The sequence below is a fragment of the Protomyctophum parallelum genome (genome assembly GCF_964188405.1).
Source record: "Protomyctophum parallelum genome assembly, chromosome: 2".
NCBI lineage: Eukaryota > Metazoa > Chordata > Actinopteri > Myctophiformes > Myctophidae > Protomyctophum > Protomyctophum parallelum.
Window position 1 is genome coordinate 30,954,668 of NC_139699.1, and position 18,427 is coordinate 30,973,094.

An 18,427-nucleotide genomic window follows, 5' to 3' on the forward strand; every position below is an offset into this window, starting at 1 on the left:
TAGACATAATAAAGAAGCCAGCCTGTCAGGGGCGCTGCTGCTCCCACCGCACATTAAACCCACAACTCCGATTGACACGCAAGCAGGGAACAGCAAACACACTAACTTAATTTACACGCACGGTGTTGGAAGAGAGAGGGAGCATATTATTGCATAGCGGGACTGTACCTAAATATTAAAAAAAGGGGGGAAAAACTTCTTGAAATGGAGGGAGGCTCTATAGAAGATTGACAACCCGGTGAATCGAGTTTACGAAGTGTTCTCACATTTCAAGCCCTCTCGTCTCGTTTAAAGCCGATAAGGACTTGTTCGAAGCTGGTGGTGGAGAAATGCACGCTTTGAACCGCTAAATCACCACTGGATTTGTATTGATCTTTTTTGTTTTGTTTTGTATTATATTGTAATTAATTTAAGATCAAAGTCTACATAGAACGAGTTCCTGAAGTCTGTGGCAATGGGGTAAGTAATCCACAACGATAAATGTCCATGTTTATGACACCTGCGCTGGCTGAAGTATTCTATTTACAGTTTCTATTTACAGTGTAAACATCTTGACTGCTACTTATTTCTTCTGTCAAGCCTTTGAATTAATGTATTGTCCACGACCGTGCATATATAAGTAGGCTATTATAAAAGATGCGAGCTAAGGAGATCACCGCTGGCTGCCTAATATATATTTTTTTTTTAATAAATAATAATAAATAAATGACAACACAAATGTATAGGCATCCATGTGTGTCTATACTGGGTACTGGTGGTTAGCCTACTATTGTCATTAGGCTATATGATAATTAAATGAAACGTTTCACATTGGCAACATGTGGAGAAGTGATGAAGTCGAATTGACTGCTACAACTCCTTGAAAACATGCCCCTCGATCTCCACTCCCACTCGCGATTGTCCTTTCCTTGGTACTGTGTGGGAATCTAGCTTTAGTGGGGCGGGTGTGTCAGTCAACAGACTCAACACTGCCCACCACGCACGGCGTAGCTCCAAGCCAGCACTAGAGATGGGAAGAGAGAGGTGGAGGTGGTTCTGTACTCGGTAGCCTACATGTGTCTGTGGTTCAAAGAGTGTCAAAGCCCCTCCCACAACTGTTCAGTAAACATAATTCAGATTTATAGCTTAGTACTACTGTGTACATGATGAATTCCCTGTTACGGTATAGGCCTAAATTGCTGTATTTCACGACACAATTTATATTGCCCCCTCTGGCTTGGCTGTTTAAGTCATGTGACTCATGTCCAATATTACAGAGCTTTATTTTATTACGGTACTTAAATAAAATAAAATAATTGTCCAGCGTAGTTTTCTACTTTTCTTTAACCCAAAGGGAATACCCAGTTAAATGTTCGCCTTTCACAATAATTACAATATGAAACATTGCACTGTTTAGCACAAAAATGCTGGGTGCAATTCCCTTAACTGCATAAAAATGTCATGATTAACAATTAGGCCTATGATAAGAATAAATCGAGCGCAGTCCTTGCCACTGCTTGAATTTTTCCAAGAAGTTTATGTAGGAAGGAATTTTAGGTTCAAACCAGTTCAACAACCCTGACTGCCTCAACGTTTGGCAGACTTACTTAGCAGGTTTCGAAAGGAAAAGAATCGATGCAGTATTATCTCCGAGAGTGTCATGAAACTGCCCCACTGGACCCATGGTTACACCCACAAACACCTCTCTGCGCTCACACGCTGCAATCTTTACCCAAGCTCATGTTTCACTTGATTGTTGTTTGTTTTTGATTATTTTAGAAGGTATTTGAAAGTGTGTGTGTGTGTGTGTGTGTGTGGGTGTGTGTGTGTGCTGGCACAACACATTTTAATTGCATTTGGTGATTATGCAATCTGTCTGACAGTGAATGTTTGGCTGACATTGATAAAGCAGTGTACAGTATGGGGAGGGGTATTGGTATTCTGTCATGTTTTTCCTGCATTTACTCATGTCCTGAATAGGGTTATGGATTAACTATGCCATTCACCCACCAGTGCCACCACCACACAGTTTGCAGTTTCACTCTCATGCTTGCTTACTCACTCTCTTGTGTATCTAACGCTCTTTCACTCACTGTCCATCAGGAAGCTTCCATTACGGTCTCTCGTGTCACACATTGACAGTCAGTCACCATCATGCCACCTATCAGTAACCTCTCCTTGACCCTGCTAGTTTGGCCATTCGTGGCCCTATGCTCCTATCTGACGCTCGGTTAATTTGCATAGATAACTCTCACATTTGCTTTGACGGATTGGATCTTTGGTTTGACTGTAACAAAGAATGAGAACTGATAATGAGAACTGATAATGCTCCAAACCTATAGCAATATTATCAGCAGCAGAAGATATATCTTTTTTTTTTACCAGTAACTACCCAAATTATATGGCAGATTTATATTACAATTTATCATTTACGCGTTAGGAGACTCTTATTCAGACTAGAGTGACTTAACAATATGCGACTTATATAGGCTAGATGCTGAATAAAAAGTGATGGTATTTGTGTTAGCATAGTTTTAGAGTTTAAAGGTGATATAGATAAGTTTTCAGAATTTAAAATATATATAAATGTATTTTTTGGCCTTTTCCCCCTCTATCTTTCCCTATATTATGATGCTGAGGTGTTCTCCTGCAACAGCACACTCTCCCTTTGGCCCCCTCTGGCTGAATGAGCTGTTTATATCCACTACAGTTTACTAGTCTGGACGTCGGGGGGGGGGGGGGGGGGGGGGGATTTAAACTTTTAGCCAATTGCAGCGCAAAGCTGTGATGGTGTGTTCAACCCAGCAGTATTATAATGAAAACGCGATGCGATTTCATTATATTATATTATTTTATATTATACATATATATTATTATCCCCATATCTTAGTTTCACCATTGTTCATGTGAAATAGTATGTTTATGATTTCATATGTAAGCCTATTGAAATTATGAGAATCGCTATGTATAGCGAATGGTTGGGTGGTCCGGCTGGCTTGAAGCATGCATTCAACCCGTGCTCGCCAACGGTGACAGGCCGTTTATTGCGATTATGCTACAGTTACCGTTAAAAAACATGTCAACTCAATGTCATTGTTGTAACTAAGATATCGATAGAAATTCATACTTTTTTACTGTCATATTTAGCCATACGAGCGCAATATCCATAGCGTCCCTCCCAGAAGCAACAACAATCCCATAGCCTGAAGTGACCTGGCTCGGCCAATAGAATGACAGGGGGAGGGGGGTGGAGCAATTTGAATTCTGTGTACTACAAACACTGGAAACTTGTCTATATCAGCTTTAAGTATTGCATGTCTTTTACTTCTGTAATCAAAGCTCAGGCTGCCCAAAAACCTGTGCTGCCTTCAAGTAAGTTGTGCTGACAGAGCCAGGACTACGACAGGGATGGGTGTTAATCTCTTGGCTGGCCTGTGCATGACAGCTAAAGGCTAACACTCATTGATTAGGCTATGTAATGTGACGTAGTGATGGGCATTATCTTGGCTGCCCAGAGAGCTGTTCTGTAGTTAGGCTACAGAGCATAGGGGATTGTAAAGCTAAGTGCAGAGTCTGTTCCCTGTTTGTGTTAATAACACATAAGAGGGACAGTGTGAGTGGTGGGGCTCAGAGCAGAGCTGCAGCATTTACTGTACAACCGGGTGAATGAAAGGGGACATACCGATGGGGATTGGACATCAGCAGATGGTTTGGCTTCTGGGAGACCATCTGCCGTGGCGCTTTGCTTCTGAGACCTCCCCTCTTTCTCCTTGAGGATAAGAATACTGTGTTCTCTGGTGGATAAGCAGGCTGGGGTTCCTGTCACTGTCACGGTGGTTAGAATCCAGTTTGTGGCCTTTAACACATGTTTCCCTTTGACCTCCTGACATCAGTAGTAATAGCAGTCTATTGCATAAAAGCCCAGGTGGCATTGGTATTAGAGAGATCCTCGCATATGGACACTGTTCATTTAGACAAACATAATGCAGCTCTCACTAATGAGACAGCTTTGTGCCCTAGCAGGCTTCTCGGATAAAATGATGGAGAGTCTTAACTCTCTCCATCTGACAGATGAGCAAAGTAAGGGAATTTACTCTTGGGGTTAATAATAATAATAATATTGCCTTCAATGCCTTGGACAGTTGAGACAAAGTTGTTTTATGCAGTGCTTTTGCTTTTCTATGAGATTTGGGAGAAAATATCCTCTCATTACTCTTTTGAATGCTGTCACATTGTATTTATCAACACGGCCAGAGAACAAGAGAAACGACCACCACATACAGGTGCAAAATACACAACCCTGTAATGTCAGTGTTTTCACAATAAACAAAACACTGGCTGCGATCTTGTTCCATCTTGTTGCTAACACAAACATTAAATGCCATTGACAATAAAGATAATTTAAGGTTTGTTTTTAGTTCAATGTTTGTTTTAAAAACGCCATTGACAATGAATCGAACATTTACGGCATCTTGTCCCCAACACAAACATTAAATGCCATTAACAATAAATTAATGTTTGTTTTACATCAACATTACATCACCTAATCAACATGAATTAGACTTTAATATATTAGTGCCCCTCACTTCACACAGGTGTGATTTTTAAATCTTTATCCCACTATTTTGTTAACCCATTTTGTTTTTTCACCCAGTGCCAATTGTCTAGTCAGTGTAATCCTGGGCGCTACATTGCCAACCTGGGAGAGCAATGGACTGACCTCATGCATCCTTCCATACATGAGGAGTCCAAGCCGCGGATAAAATCGACCCCGGTCCGAAAAAACCTTATACGGACAAAAGTTTAGGCATCAAACAACTTTATTGTTATTTAAATATAGCTATTTTAAAATATATTTTTTATGAACACCACGTTGTGATTAATCAAATATACCTTCCCGATCTGAAGAGGCTGAGCCGATGACAGCTTCCTGTTCTCAACTTTTACACGGTGGCATTACAGACTCTGTAGTATTCAGCTATTGTGGAAGAGTGTCTGGCCCACTGATCACATTGTAGTACAAATGTTATGTGTTTGCCTACTAGCATTCAACACGTTCATTTCATATGCTATCTTGTTACTCAGTGTAAAACTGTGATTTGCAATAACTACACATACCATATTGGTTATGAATCCACTATGGATGTTATGTATTCACGGAGACCACAGATGTTATTTCCCCTTTTTTGTCTGATTGTCATCCTAGACTTCATTACCAGGCATAGTTTAAAGTGGAATAATAACCTAATAGAATACAAGCAATTTGTCGCCGTCTCAGATTTCATGTAATTTATCTCTTGAGCTGTGTGTGTGTGTGTGTGTGTGTGTGTGTGTGTGTGTGTGTGTGTGTGTGTGTGTGTGTGTGTGTGTGTGTGTGTGTGTGTGTGTGTGTGTGTGTGTGTGTGTGTGTGTGTGTGTGTGTGTGTGTGTGTGTGTGTGTGTGTGTGTGTGTGTGTGTGTGTGTGTGTGTGTGTGTGTGTGTGTGTGTGTGTGAGAGAGAGCTGGAAAAGTAACATTCCTTTGGTGTTTCTTTGTAGGAACTCAAAGAATGTTCCTGTGCACATCTGAGACAGCTAGGACTGTCTATTAGCACTAGCAGACTTTATGACCAGTTGCCCACAGTGGTTTCATATATTGAACCGCTTAAAATAGACCCCAACCGATATATTTGTCAGCCCAATCTAGGTTTTTGAAGTCCTAGACCCACCGATGACGTTTTAACTGATATTTAGATTTTCTTTGTTTAAGGGAAAACGTTTCTAATCAATGTGAAAAACGTTCGTTTTAACGACTTCAGACCTGTTAAAAAAATAGGCAGGTAGCTTATTGTAGGCCAGCAATATTTTGCATTTTGTTCTAAATGGGCCACTCCTGCAAACTTTGGAAGCCAATCTTATTCAGGATGAATTACCAGTAAGACGCCCTGAGTGCGAGAAGCAACCTTGCCCTGAAGGGCGAGGTCGTGTGCACGGATCCGCCTGGGTGACGGCAGACTGTTGGGCGAGCGCTGGTGCTTTGGCATGGGGGGGGGGGGGGGGGTGGTCAGATCAACATATGAAATGAATATACTGGCCATATATGGAGCGTGTCTTGAGTGTACAGGGTTTGATGAGGTCAGATCAACATATAGAATGTCAGAACAGGTCAGCTCCATATATGGAGATCTAAGGGTGGCAGCGGGGGCAATGTCTTGAGTTTACAGGGTTTTAATTTTCTGCCTGTTGAGAACTCTAGTTTTTGGCGGCTGCACTAATAACTTTGGGGCGCGCCCGTCCAGAGTTTGAATGGACGGGTATCAGTCAAAAGGGAGACATCGAAGATTAAAGACGGGTGGGAAGGATCAACCTATGGAATGTCAGAACAGGTCAGCTCCATATATGGAGATCTAAGGGTTTGAGGGTTGAGGTCAGATGTAGAGTTGCTGGCCGGCTTCATATAGGCAGATCTAGGTCTTCTCCATGTATGGATATCCAGGGTTTGATGAGGTCAGTGTCGCGATCTTTATATATGGAGACGGCCATATATGGAGCGTGTTGCGAGGCATGATGGATTGACGGCCATCTATGGAGGCGTGACCTGACTGACGGACAATTTTGCACGTTTTCATGGTAATCTGTGACCTATGGTCGCAATAAATTCCAACAGATCCGTTTTGATCACATGACTATATTGTATACCGATTGGCAGTTTAGTACAGGTAAGGTCTGAGGATGAGCCTCCCGGCTTGAAACGTCACCATAATAATAAATATAGCTGCAAGCAGCGATAAGGCGGGACCAAGAAAGAAGACGTTACGCAATAAGAACAATATGCACAAATAATCTTCGGCTGAGTTGGCGGTGCCCGGATATGAACCCATGACCTTGTGCTCCAAAGGCACAAGCTCTACTGACTGAGCTATCCGGGCACAGTCAGTTTTCTCATTGTAAACAGTAACATCATTCAGTGTTTTTGGTAACCAGTATGTATGTCCTCGTTTTGGGCATGTCATTATCCATTTCTCAAAATGGTGGAAAATCTGAGGGCGGAGCTTACTTTTCAAAGTGACAGATGTGTTCCCCATGAGTCAAGGAACATGTGGAAACGAGTACCATTAATTTTGGCCAAACAAAGCATGAGTTATGACTGTTCAAAGGTTTCATTTAAAAGAAATTGCTATAGCGCCCCCCCTTTGGCCTATTGCAGTAAGACTGCTTTCAGTGCTATTTGGCATGACCCTCTACTATACTGTAAAGTGACATAAGCATACGACGCTGCATTCAATAAGAATTTTCACAAACCAGCAATTTTCATTGGCTCATAAAAACTTAATTCTTTCACTTAAATGTACTACAATTTTCTGTCCGTATAGGTCCAAAGTTCACGTGTAGAGGTTTTTGTGCATTTTGATCAAAGATCCTGGGAGGAGATGCATTTTAACTGATTTTCATATAATTCAAAATGGCGGGTGATCTAAAGGTCAGAGGTCAAAAGTCAGAACACAAAACTTGTTCGGCATGAGGAGACACATAAGCCAAATTCCAATACCCAATATCTCGGCCACTCGCTCACTCCAGCATGGCAAATGACGGTGAAATTGGTGACCTGCAAAATATGTGACCATCTTGTTCACACAACTATTACATGGAAGTCTTTAAATACATGGCCTAAATACAGTTAGGTTGAACTCTGCTAATGACCAAACTGCAACAATTGACATTAGGACACATTTACATTATGTGATTGTCTACACGGTTGTCACATATTTCAGCAGGTCACCAATTCCACCATAACACCACCTTGCTGGAGTGACTGAGTGAGAGTGAGCGAGTAGCCGAGATTCTGGGTATTGGAATTTGGCTATACTGTGTGTATCAAAGTGTCATTGCCAACGGTCAAACGGTTCATGAGATATGCACGTTCAAAGTTTGCATTTTCAATTGAGTGCTATAGCGCCACCATTTGGCCAATCGTCATGGGCTTTGCATAGTCACCATTTGGCATGGCCCTCTACCAGATTACCGCATTTTGCGAAAACCGACTGCACGGTTCAGCCAGAACTGCTATTTTTGGCGGAAGAAGAAAAAAACCCACAAAAACAATAAGTGACAAGTCACTTTGTGACTTCTTCGTCCCTTAATAACAGGTAATAAATGACCCACGACTCACGAGGGGAGCATCGTTCTGGTGTCTGGATTTTATTGTTACCTTATTAGTACAGGTTAATTTAACCACTTAGCACAAATGGGAAATGACAAAATATGGGTCTTGACTTGAGAAAATGTGACTCAGGTTGATGTAATGAAGACCATAGACCGTATGGGTGTGGCCAGGCAGGTGCTTGTTGATGGAATGCATATTGGAAACTGTAGGAACACTGAGAAAGGCCAAAGCAGACAGACAGGAAATGTGTTATAGACTATGATAATCCTCAGGCATAAACTGAAAAGCACATGCATGAACGGTTTATTTTAACAACCAGGTCTCGACATAGCCCAGTGGTGCCGAACACTACATAGCAGCAGCATTCTGGACCGGAGAGTCTTTAGACCAGAGACTTGTTGGGTTGTTGGAAGAAGATATTGTGTTTTTGTCATGTAATTAAAGGAGTTTGTGGGCACTGGGCAGTGGCTGCTAAGCCAGTGGCTCTAATAGTGCGGTCCAGTGACCTCCACGGGTCTTTGAGGGGGTTCCAGTTTAACCACTTTAATAAATACATCGGCTATTTGAAAATGTGTTGCATCACGGCTTGGTCTTTTTTTGTACGAATTTGGGAAAAGTTGGGAATCTTTTGAAAACATTTAAAGCAAATCTTGTATGGGGGTCCCTGGCACAATGTTTTCAGATTGGGTTCCGCAGCCAAATACCGTACATGTTAAGTTAAAAAGGAGGAAAACATGTTGCACAGTCCGGCTCCATATTCAATAATTTAATTAGGCCTTCCTCGGAATCAACAATGTGGGGGTCGTTGACAGTCACTTTGGCTGTTTGGTTTGAGAGCCACTGACTTCGCCTACAGTTGACATCCAGGTCTAGCTTTAAATGACGCAGTGCTAGATTATTTTCATGAATTAAGTAATTCACCCTGGAATCTGTACTGGGCTGATTTCACAATTATTGTGTTTCTACATGCAAATACAGGTACTGCGTGAAACAAATATAATGTGACTGCAACACATAAAATGTCCATCCAGACTTAATGCTAAATGCTGGGACTCACTCTCACACTTGTGCTTAGTTAGTCCAATGTCAGCAGAATTACTCAAACTTGTCTCCATAAGTACTGTTCTGGCCATTTTGTTGGTTCCAAACATTTCTACCTTAGCCAACAAACCCACTGATGGGATTATGGATGTACGCAGACATAAGAAACAGATTGTCCACAGGTTCAATGTCATTTTGGTTTGCATTTACTTTCCAAAGTGCAGTGAATGATACATTACAAGCAGTAACATCTTCTCTTCCTTGTTGTGGCATGATTTCTGTGCTGTCATTCTCTCGGTCTGTATGTCGGGTAGAAAATATTTGTCCACCAGGTGCATGCCGCTCCCCAATCACCCAGGCCTACTTATACCCTCTGTCAAGCAATTGGGCCTGGGGAGGCGTGCCCCTGTTGTCCAAACAACAATTCAATTATAACCCATAAAACCAATGCCCACTAATGCCAAATAGAGCTCTACAACAATTGTGAATGTGATAATAATAATAAATAGACATACAAAACAGTGAGGATGGCTTCTACAAGTACCAAACATATCTTTTTGCTTATCGAGTGGGCTACATGTATATTTCCTAACTAGAATATAGGCCGTTTTAGAGAGGAAGACCTTAAAATGGTAGTCTGTTTAAAGTTTTGTAAATGCAGACCTGCTTTTCCTGTTTTCCCAGAACAGTCTGTTCATTGAACCTGAGTAATCATGTTAATTGTGTGTGTGTGTGTGTGTGTGTGTGTGTGTGTGTGTGTGTGTGTGTGTGTGTGTGTGTGTGTGTGTGTGTGTTAATGGTAAATGGTGCATTTATATAGCGCCTTTATCCAAGGCGCTTTACAGAGATTGTGCATTACATTCACACACACATTCATACACAGATGGCAGCGGAAACCATGCAAGGCACCAACTAGCACATCGGGAGCAATTAGGGGTTCAGTGTCTTGCTCAAGGACACTTCGACAGTAACTCTGGGGGAGCCCAGGTTCGAACTGGCAACCTTGCGGTTACCATCCAGGCACTCTACCCCTGAGCCGCCGTGTGTGTGTGTGTGTGTGTGTGTGTGTGTGTGTGTGTGTGTGTGTGTGTGTGTGTGTGTGTGTGTGTGTGTGTGTGTGTGTGTGTGTGTGTGTGTGTGTGTGTGTGTGTGTGTGTGTGTGTGTGTGTGTGTGTGTGTGTGTGTGTGTGTGTGTAATTTCACTATAGGCAGACTTTCCAATGATACGTCATTATGTTGAGGGAACATGCCACACCGTTAAGTCGAAAATGGCTAACCTACAAGCTCCCAACATGTTGCATCTGCAATGCATTGTGAGCTTGTGGGTCTGCTATTTATGACGCACGACACTGTCGTGTGACAGCGTGCATTTTTGGCTTCACAGAGCTAACCATCCCCTGCGTTTCTAACGAAACAACTTGTATGTATAATCAGCGTGGGAGAGTGGACTGACTCAGACCTCCTTCCCTTGTGAGGAGCACACACACATGCACCTGTAAATTATTCAGAGCACCAGATGGGTGGGGGGGTGCAGAGACGGGAAGAATTATTCAGTGTTCTTCAAAAAAGTCCTCGATAGTTTCTGCCACACAAACGCAAAAGTATGTGGGGGGGGGGGGGGGGGGGGGAGAGGAGAGGGAGAGTCAGTCACTAGCCTGGAAAGACGAATCAGATGAATCTGCCAGTGCGGGAAAGAAAATAGCCCTACGCAGTGATTAGTCTATCATTTCAGCTTTTCTTCTCTTTTTCCTGCCACTGCAAAGGTCAACGTATGCATTCAGTATGTCTGATAATAAATTATTATAATAATATAATAACTAGAAATTCTTCATCCCACAGGGGAAATAAAGTCTTCAGCTTCACCCTACTCAGTGATTCTCAAGTCAAGTCAATTAGATTTCTAGAGCACATTTAAAACAACCAAGGTTGACCAAAGTGCTGGACAGCATAAAAAACAAACATATGCAGAACAAGACTGTAGAATGGGAGAGCACAGCAACACATTATTAAAAAGTGGGGAGGGGCAAATGGTGTTAAAAGGCCAGGGAGAACATGTGTGTTTTTAGACGAGATTTAAAAATGTCCATAGAAGGTGCAGATTTCACAACTAGTGGCAGGGTGAGCCAAAGTCTGGGTGCAGCGACCGAGAAAGCCTTTTGTTTTCAGTCTGCTGATCTGAGTGCCCTAGTCAGTGGAGTCGGGGGGGAGTGATGAGGGCAGATATATAGGGAGGTGCCAGACCATGAAGTGGGGGGTGTAACCGCAAGGTTGCCTGTTCGAACCAGGGCTCCCCCAGAGTTGGTGTCGAAGTGTCCTTGAGCAACACACTGAACCCCAAATTGCTCCTGATGTGCTGGCTGGTGCATTGCATGGTTTCTGTCGCCATCGGTGTGTGAATGGGTGAATGTAATGCACAATCTAATCTATGTAATGCACCTTGGATAAAGGCGCTATATAAATGTACCATTTATGAATAATGGGTTTTGTTGTCCTTTTAAAGGAGATTAGGATTAAACGGGACAAGTTAATTAATTTGGCTTACATTTCTATGAGGATTATAATCCCAATGAAACAAAAGCTTTCATTAGCTTTTTGCTGCCTGTAGTCTGACACTCTATTGGTGCAACTCCTACACGGCACAGTCCTGAGTAGGATTTGGCAATAGGACTTCAAATCAATAACCATTATTTCAAACTTTTGCCGTTTACGATTAATAAACAATTCTTAAAAGAAAAACACTTTTGTACACCACCCCACCACACTTTTTTTGGCTTCCATTCACATTGTAATGCCCAGAGGTATACTGTATAATAATGGCTCCTCTCAAAGTGTGTTCTGGGTTAGTTCACATTCACATGGTGGCCATTTTGTTCCTATGTCAAATATAAATTCATCCCCCCCGAGTATGGCATGATGTAAAATGGAAAGTGGTAATGACACATCCATTGTACTAGAATGAGAATCTGCTCTATTCATAAATAATATCTAAGTAGTATTAATAATAATGTATTATTCATGAGTATGTAGTGTAGGATGTTATGCTTTCAACAGGGAACAGTATCACACAGTAAAATCGTCAGCGTTCATTTAACACACATTCTAGAAATGGACCCGTAAGTGCTATTCACACTGAGCAGTATAGCTATATTATTCACCATTGTGGAACTACATTGCTGGTAGATGAGGGCATTGTGGAACTACATTGCTGGTAGATGAGGGCGTTGTGGAACTACATTGCTGGTAGATGAGGGCGTTGTGGAACTACATTGCTGGTAGATGAGGGCGTTGTGGAACTACATTGCTGGTAGATGAGGGCATTGTGGAACTACATTGCTGGTAGATGAGGGCATTGTGGAACTACATTGCTGGTAGATGAGGGCGTTGTGGAACTACATTGCTGGTAGATGAGGGCATTGTGGAACTACATTGCTGGTAGATGAGGGCGTTGTGGAACTACATTGCTGGTAGATGAGGGCGTTGTGGAACTACATTGCTGGTAGATGAGGGCATTGTGGAACTACATTGCTGGTAGATTAGGGCGTTGTGGAACTACATTGCTGGTAGATGAGGGCGTTGTGGAACTACATTGCTGGTAGATGATGGCGTTGTGGAACTACATTGCTGGTAGATTAGGGCGTTGTGGAACTACATTGCTGGTAGATGATGGCATTGTGGAACTACATTGCTGGTAGATGAGGGCGTTGTGGAACTACATTGCTGGTAGATTAGGGCGTTGTGGAACTACATTGCTGGTAGATGATGGCGTTGTGGAACTACATTGATGGTAGATTAGGGCGTTGTGGAACTACATTGCTGGTAGATGAGGGCGTTGTGGAACTACATTGCTGGTAGATGAGGGCGTTGTGGAACAACATTGCTGGTAGATGAGGGCGTTGTGGAACTACATTGCTGGTAGATGAGGGCGTTGTGGAACTACATTGCTGGTAGATGAGGGCGTTGTGGAACTACATTGCTGGTAGATGAGGGCGTTGTGGAACTACATTGCTGGTAGATGAGGGCGTTGTGGAACTACATTGCTGGTAGATGAGGGCGTTGTGGAACTACATTGCTGGTAGATGAGGGCGTTGTGGAACTACATTGCTGGTAGATGAGGGCTTTGTGGAACTACATTGCTGGTAGATGAGGGCGTTGTGGAACTACATTGCTGGTAGATGAGGGCGTTGTGGAACTACATTGCTGGTAGATGAGGGCGTTGTGGAAATACATTGCTGGTAGATGAGGGCGTTGTGGAACTACATTGCTGGTAGATGAGGGCGTTGTGGAACTACATTGCTGGTAGATGAGGGCGTTGTGGAACTACATTGCTGGTAGATGAGGGCGGCAGTTGCTTATGACTAGGAGCTAGAGTGGCCGTCTGGGAGCCTGAAGGTTCCCGGTTTGATCCTCCTGGCTGTGTATGTGTGAGAGGTGAATTTAAATGTATGTTGTGAAGCCATTTGGATAAAAGGTGCTATAGAAATGCAGACCATTTAGGTACGTGACCGAGATAACTGTGCCTAATGTATTTGCAACGTGATCTGTAGCATCCCTATTCTTCGCAGGGTATAATATGAGAAATTTCAACAAAAATATAAAAAGAAATTAGCAGTGTCTTCAAATTAATTATAAAACATGATGTTATTCAATTCAAGAGGACATTCAAGAGGACTGCTCTATTAAAAAATGAATCATCTATCAAAACACTTTCAGTTTCTATTACTTCTGGTAAAGCCATTATGACACATTTTGTGGAAAAGGAGGTGCAAAGTAAAGGAAGTATACTGTGTATATATATATGGTTTAAGCCGTTAAGCACACATGCATGCACATACAGAAATGCATAGAGGTGTCAATGTAGGCCTGGCCTGTGCTCAGAGGAAACGGCAATCTGAGGTGCTGATGTGTTAATGGGTGTGTGTTGCCATAACGGATCAGAGTTTGTGTTACATTAACACCTGGCGCCCCAAGGGACGGCAGCACAATGCTACTGTAGTGTAGACATAATGGGATGGAGACAAAAAGTGTGTGTGCCCGTGGGCCGTGTCTACTATCAATTAATCAAGGTGCGATTAAAAATATATAAAAAAAAGGCCCTGTTTTATACTTTGTCTATGACATACCCAAAATAGGGATTGATTACCAAGCGATTATTTGTATTAACTTTGATCGATTATATATTTGTGGTGTTTGCGGGGCATTTTTGGGGTATTTTTTTTTTTTTTAAGATATTTTTTTGCGGCTTACGCCTTTATTGATTTTTTAAGGGATAGAAAATAGACTGACAGGAAACGGGAGAGAGATGGGGGGATGACATGCGGTAAAGGCCGTGTCGGGTCCGGGAGTCGAACCCGCGGCACACCGCGACTGGATCACCAGTCCGGTGCCCAGACCGTTACGCTACGGCCTGGGCCTTTTTGGGGTATTTTGACAGTGGAGAGAGACAGAATACAGACAGAGAGAGTAGGGGGATGACATACAGCAAATGGTCTGGCAGGCCGGGAGTCGATCCAGGGACTATTTAGTCAAAGCATTGCGCTCATGTGAGCAAAGGTGAGCAACTCTCACAGCCACAACACTAGAGGGAGTATAAATAATGATCTGGTGCCACCCGCATATAGAACAAATATGGGTAAATCCACTTTCCACAGCACTGCCACTCAAGTGTGGAATGCCCTGCCCCCTTCCCTAAAAACAAACAAATCACTGGCTTCCTTTAAAACCGGTCTGAAAAATCAATGTCAGCGGGTCAAAAGGAGAGAAGATGACTGCCCAACCTCCCCATACCCCCCTCCGAGTGATTTATTTGCATTTAGATTTTTTGGTACTTACACCTGTAAATAGTTTTCATGTTTTTTAGGTATCGATTACTGTCAACATTGTTTTGTGAATGAATGCATGGGACCCGAATGGAAACAAGACCGCAAGGTCTTTTTTCGGGGGCTCCTTTTGGATAAATGTGCTTTGACTGTACCATGTACTGCTTTGCATTTGTTATTATCTAATAAAATAATCAATAAAAAATAAAAAAAAGTGGACGGCACGGGTCGCCAAAAAAATTGTTTTTGTAGAAGAAAAATCTGTAAGGGTCCATTTGGGTATATTTGTACGTACATACACAGGATTTTACAGTGCAATGCAGTTTGTTGATCAACAGATTGTTCTGTTGACTCATCATATTAATCTGGTCTACTCTGCTGTCGTCTCATTCCCTGGACTGATTGATCATTTAGTTTAGTTCAATTTCAGTTTAGTTTTATTTTGTGAAAATGCTTAGTTTTAGTGTTTTAGTGCTTTGTTGTAATATGGGGTAGTCGGGGCCAAGCTCACAACTCTTGTAGCTCGCAAAGCCTCATTTTCTTTTAGTTTTTTTTCTTCAGTTTTGGCAATTCTAGTTTGGGTTATTTCGTTTAGTTTCAGTTAACTATAATTAACCCTCTCTTTTCTGTTCTCTAGGGAGCAGCCGATTTTCACCACCAGGGCCCATGTCTTCCAGATCGACCCGACCACCAAGAAGAACTGGGTCCCTGCCAGCAAACAGGCTGTCACAGTCTCCTATTTCTACGACAGCACACGCAACAGCTACCGCATCATCAGTGTGGACGGATCCAAGGTACGTGTGCGTGCGAGAAAGCGATAGAATGGAATTAAAGAGGGCCTGGTCAGTAGAAGTAATGAGTGCATTTGCAGTGAAGCATTGTGATGTAACATCAGTCAGTATTCAGTGGGTGATATTCCATTAGACCCACACAGACCTCAGAATCACAAACAGTTCTGAGGTCCAAGGTTACGATGGCTTAGTGCCGTCACTTGACGTCAGTGTGTGATGGGGGGAGAATTGGGTGGGCAGAATTGATCAGAAACAAGTGCAACTCATGCTTTAACCCGTTTAAAGCGATGGTTCACCCCCAGGATGATTTGAATTCATGGATATATTTGTTTTTCTCGCATTCCTACATGTCAATAATGTGATGACCAGCAGTTGTTCCCTATGGAGACACAAAGGAGACTTTGTTTTTTATATTCATTAGTGTAGATTGTCGTCTTACACAAACATTAAATTCCCATTGACAATAAAGGAAGAATTTACGTCATATGTGGACGAGCAAATCAACGTTACGTCATGATGACAGGAGCGCCCCTCACTTCACACGGGTGTGATTTATTTTTTAAACTCTCCATGGGATGAGTAATCGATAGGAAAAACATCACACCCTACTGTAATGTAGAGAGAGAGAGAGAGAGAGAGAGAGAGAGAGAGAGAGAGAGAGACTCGCACCTCAAGGCTACATGACACATCACAGTTGCTTCACCATGAATGGAATACGTTTTTTAGGCTACTATATAAAATGTACCCATTCGTGCACGTTAAAGCAGTCATGTAGGTAGGTGAAGGCGATCCCAGTGAGTGAGTGATGCCTGTATCCACGCTAATGAAAGATAGCCTGGCAAGGCAGTCATAATCAATGTTTATGGAGTGATTCATGGATGAATCATAAACATATGGATGAAGGCTGGTGTCGCTGTCCCGAGTCCCGAAAATGATATCGCATAAGCGCTAAGCCTATCTGACCCAGATGACCAGATCTGCCTTTTTGACTGTTAAAGCACTTATTTAATCAGTGAATGATTAAGCCCCTTAACACATATAGGCCTATAGCTTGCAAATAGGCAAGCTATATTGTCATTGTCACAAATAAAGGCGTGCAGTCCATTTATGCCTAAATAAAAATGTTATAATATCACAAGGATTATAGGCATCTGATGTCACGCTGTGCTCCCGAATCATCTCACAAGTTGCTTGCATATATTATTTAACAAGGCCAGTAAAGCATTGTTTGATTAAGTATAAACTTGTAACATTGTAAACATGTTAAATATTTTTTTATTGTGCAATTTTGGTTTGGTTTGTTTATTTTCACATACAAAGATATTTAGAAAATGATACACAAGATCAATAAAAATGTGAAGGAGAAAGCCTAAAAACCCTCCAGGGGCTTGCAAGTGGCATTCTCCAGGCATGTTTATACATTCATAGTTAAAAAAAAAAAAAAATCACATTGAACATGCCGATCTAAAACATAAGAATGACTTACTTACTTAATCCTCTTCGTGCTGGATAGCACATAAGGTCTTCACCAATGAACACCAATGCTGTCTGTCTACTGCCCAGTGCTGCACTTGGCCCCAGGTCCATCCGAGTTCTTTCATCTCTTTCTCCACTGATCTTCTCCAGGTCTCTTTGGGTCGGCCTCTTTTTCTCTTCCCTGGTGGTGTCCATCTCATGGCTACCCTTGGGATGGCACTTGGGTCCATTCTGAGAGAGAGAGAGAGAGAGAGAGAGAGAGAGAGAAGGGAATGGGATTTTAATGTTTGTTTAAGACTACGTTTGTGGACGGTAACCAAAAGCTGGATGTCCAAAATAATAATCTTTGGGGTTTTTTGAATGGCTGGAAAATGGAAATTAAGAGTTTACATATAGTACACATAGTACATGTACCATTGTACCAGTAAGACACCCTGAGGGCTGCATGCATCCGCCTGGGTGACGGCAGACTGCTGGGCGAGCGGTGGCGCTTTGGCATGGGGGGGTCAGATCAACATATGGAATGAATTCTGTACTGGCCATATATGGAGCGTGAATTGAGTGTACAGGGTTTGATGAGTTGCTGGCCGGCTCCATATATGCAGATATGGAGGTCTAAGGGTCTCCATGATGTCACGAGGCGTGATGTGCAGGTCTTATTGTTCTCATATGGGGGTCATGCTTGCTTGTGGCTACTGGTCCAGTGGCTTTGTGCTGTGCAGAGGAGGGATGAGTCTTTGGCTGAATGTGCTCCTGATCCTCTCTAGCCCACAGGAAGTGTTTGTTTAGTGTTTTAGTGTGGACTGTGGGTGCCAATGCTCAGTTGAACAGAACAAAAAATACAATGTTAAAATAATAATAGATATAGGAAAAGAGCTCTGGCCTAGGAGAATAGCCTTGTGCTACATCCATTGTGACGGACTGTCGCCTTATATTTGCCTGTCTGGCTCGGGCAACTTACATGATATGGCAAGTATCAGCAAAATGCCCATCTGAGTCTAACTCAACGTGAAGCCCAGTGCTCCTGAATCTGATTTTAAGGTCAAGCCACTGCAGCATTTCTAGGTTGACTTTTGCTTGCTGCACTGCATGGATTATATGCCTGTATAACCCTGACCTGTTCTTTATAAACCAAATATCACAGAAGAACTGCGGAATGTTCTTTGTGAGAGTTTATTAAGT

The 18,427-nt window shown here is 42.4% G+C and overlaps 1 protein-coding gene across 2 annotated transcripts in view; it reads left to right on the top strand.

Annotated features, from left to right (window-relative positions):
• Nucleotides 1–65: 65 nt before the first annotated feature.
• Nucleotides 66–18,427, top strand: part of homer2 (homer scaffold protein 2) — a 42,181-nt gene continuing 23,819 nt past the window's right edge. For both annotated transcript variants that reach the window (XM_083792756.1, XM_083792757.1), the window contains exons 1-2: nucleotides 66–459; nucleotides 15,616–15,772. In XM_083792756.1, the coding sequence (XP_083648882.1) occupies nucleotides 455–459; nucleotides 15,616–15,772 (162 nt within the window). In that variant the 5' untranslated portion in view covers nucleotides 66–454. The remainder of the gene's footprint in view (nucleotides 460–15,615; nucleotides 15,773–18,427) is intronic.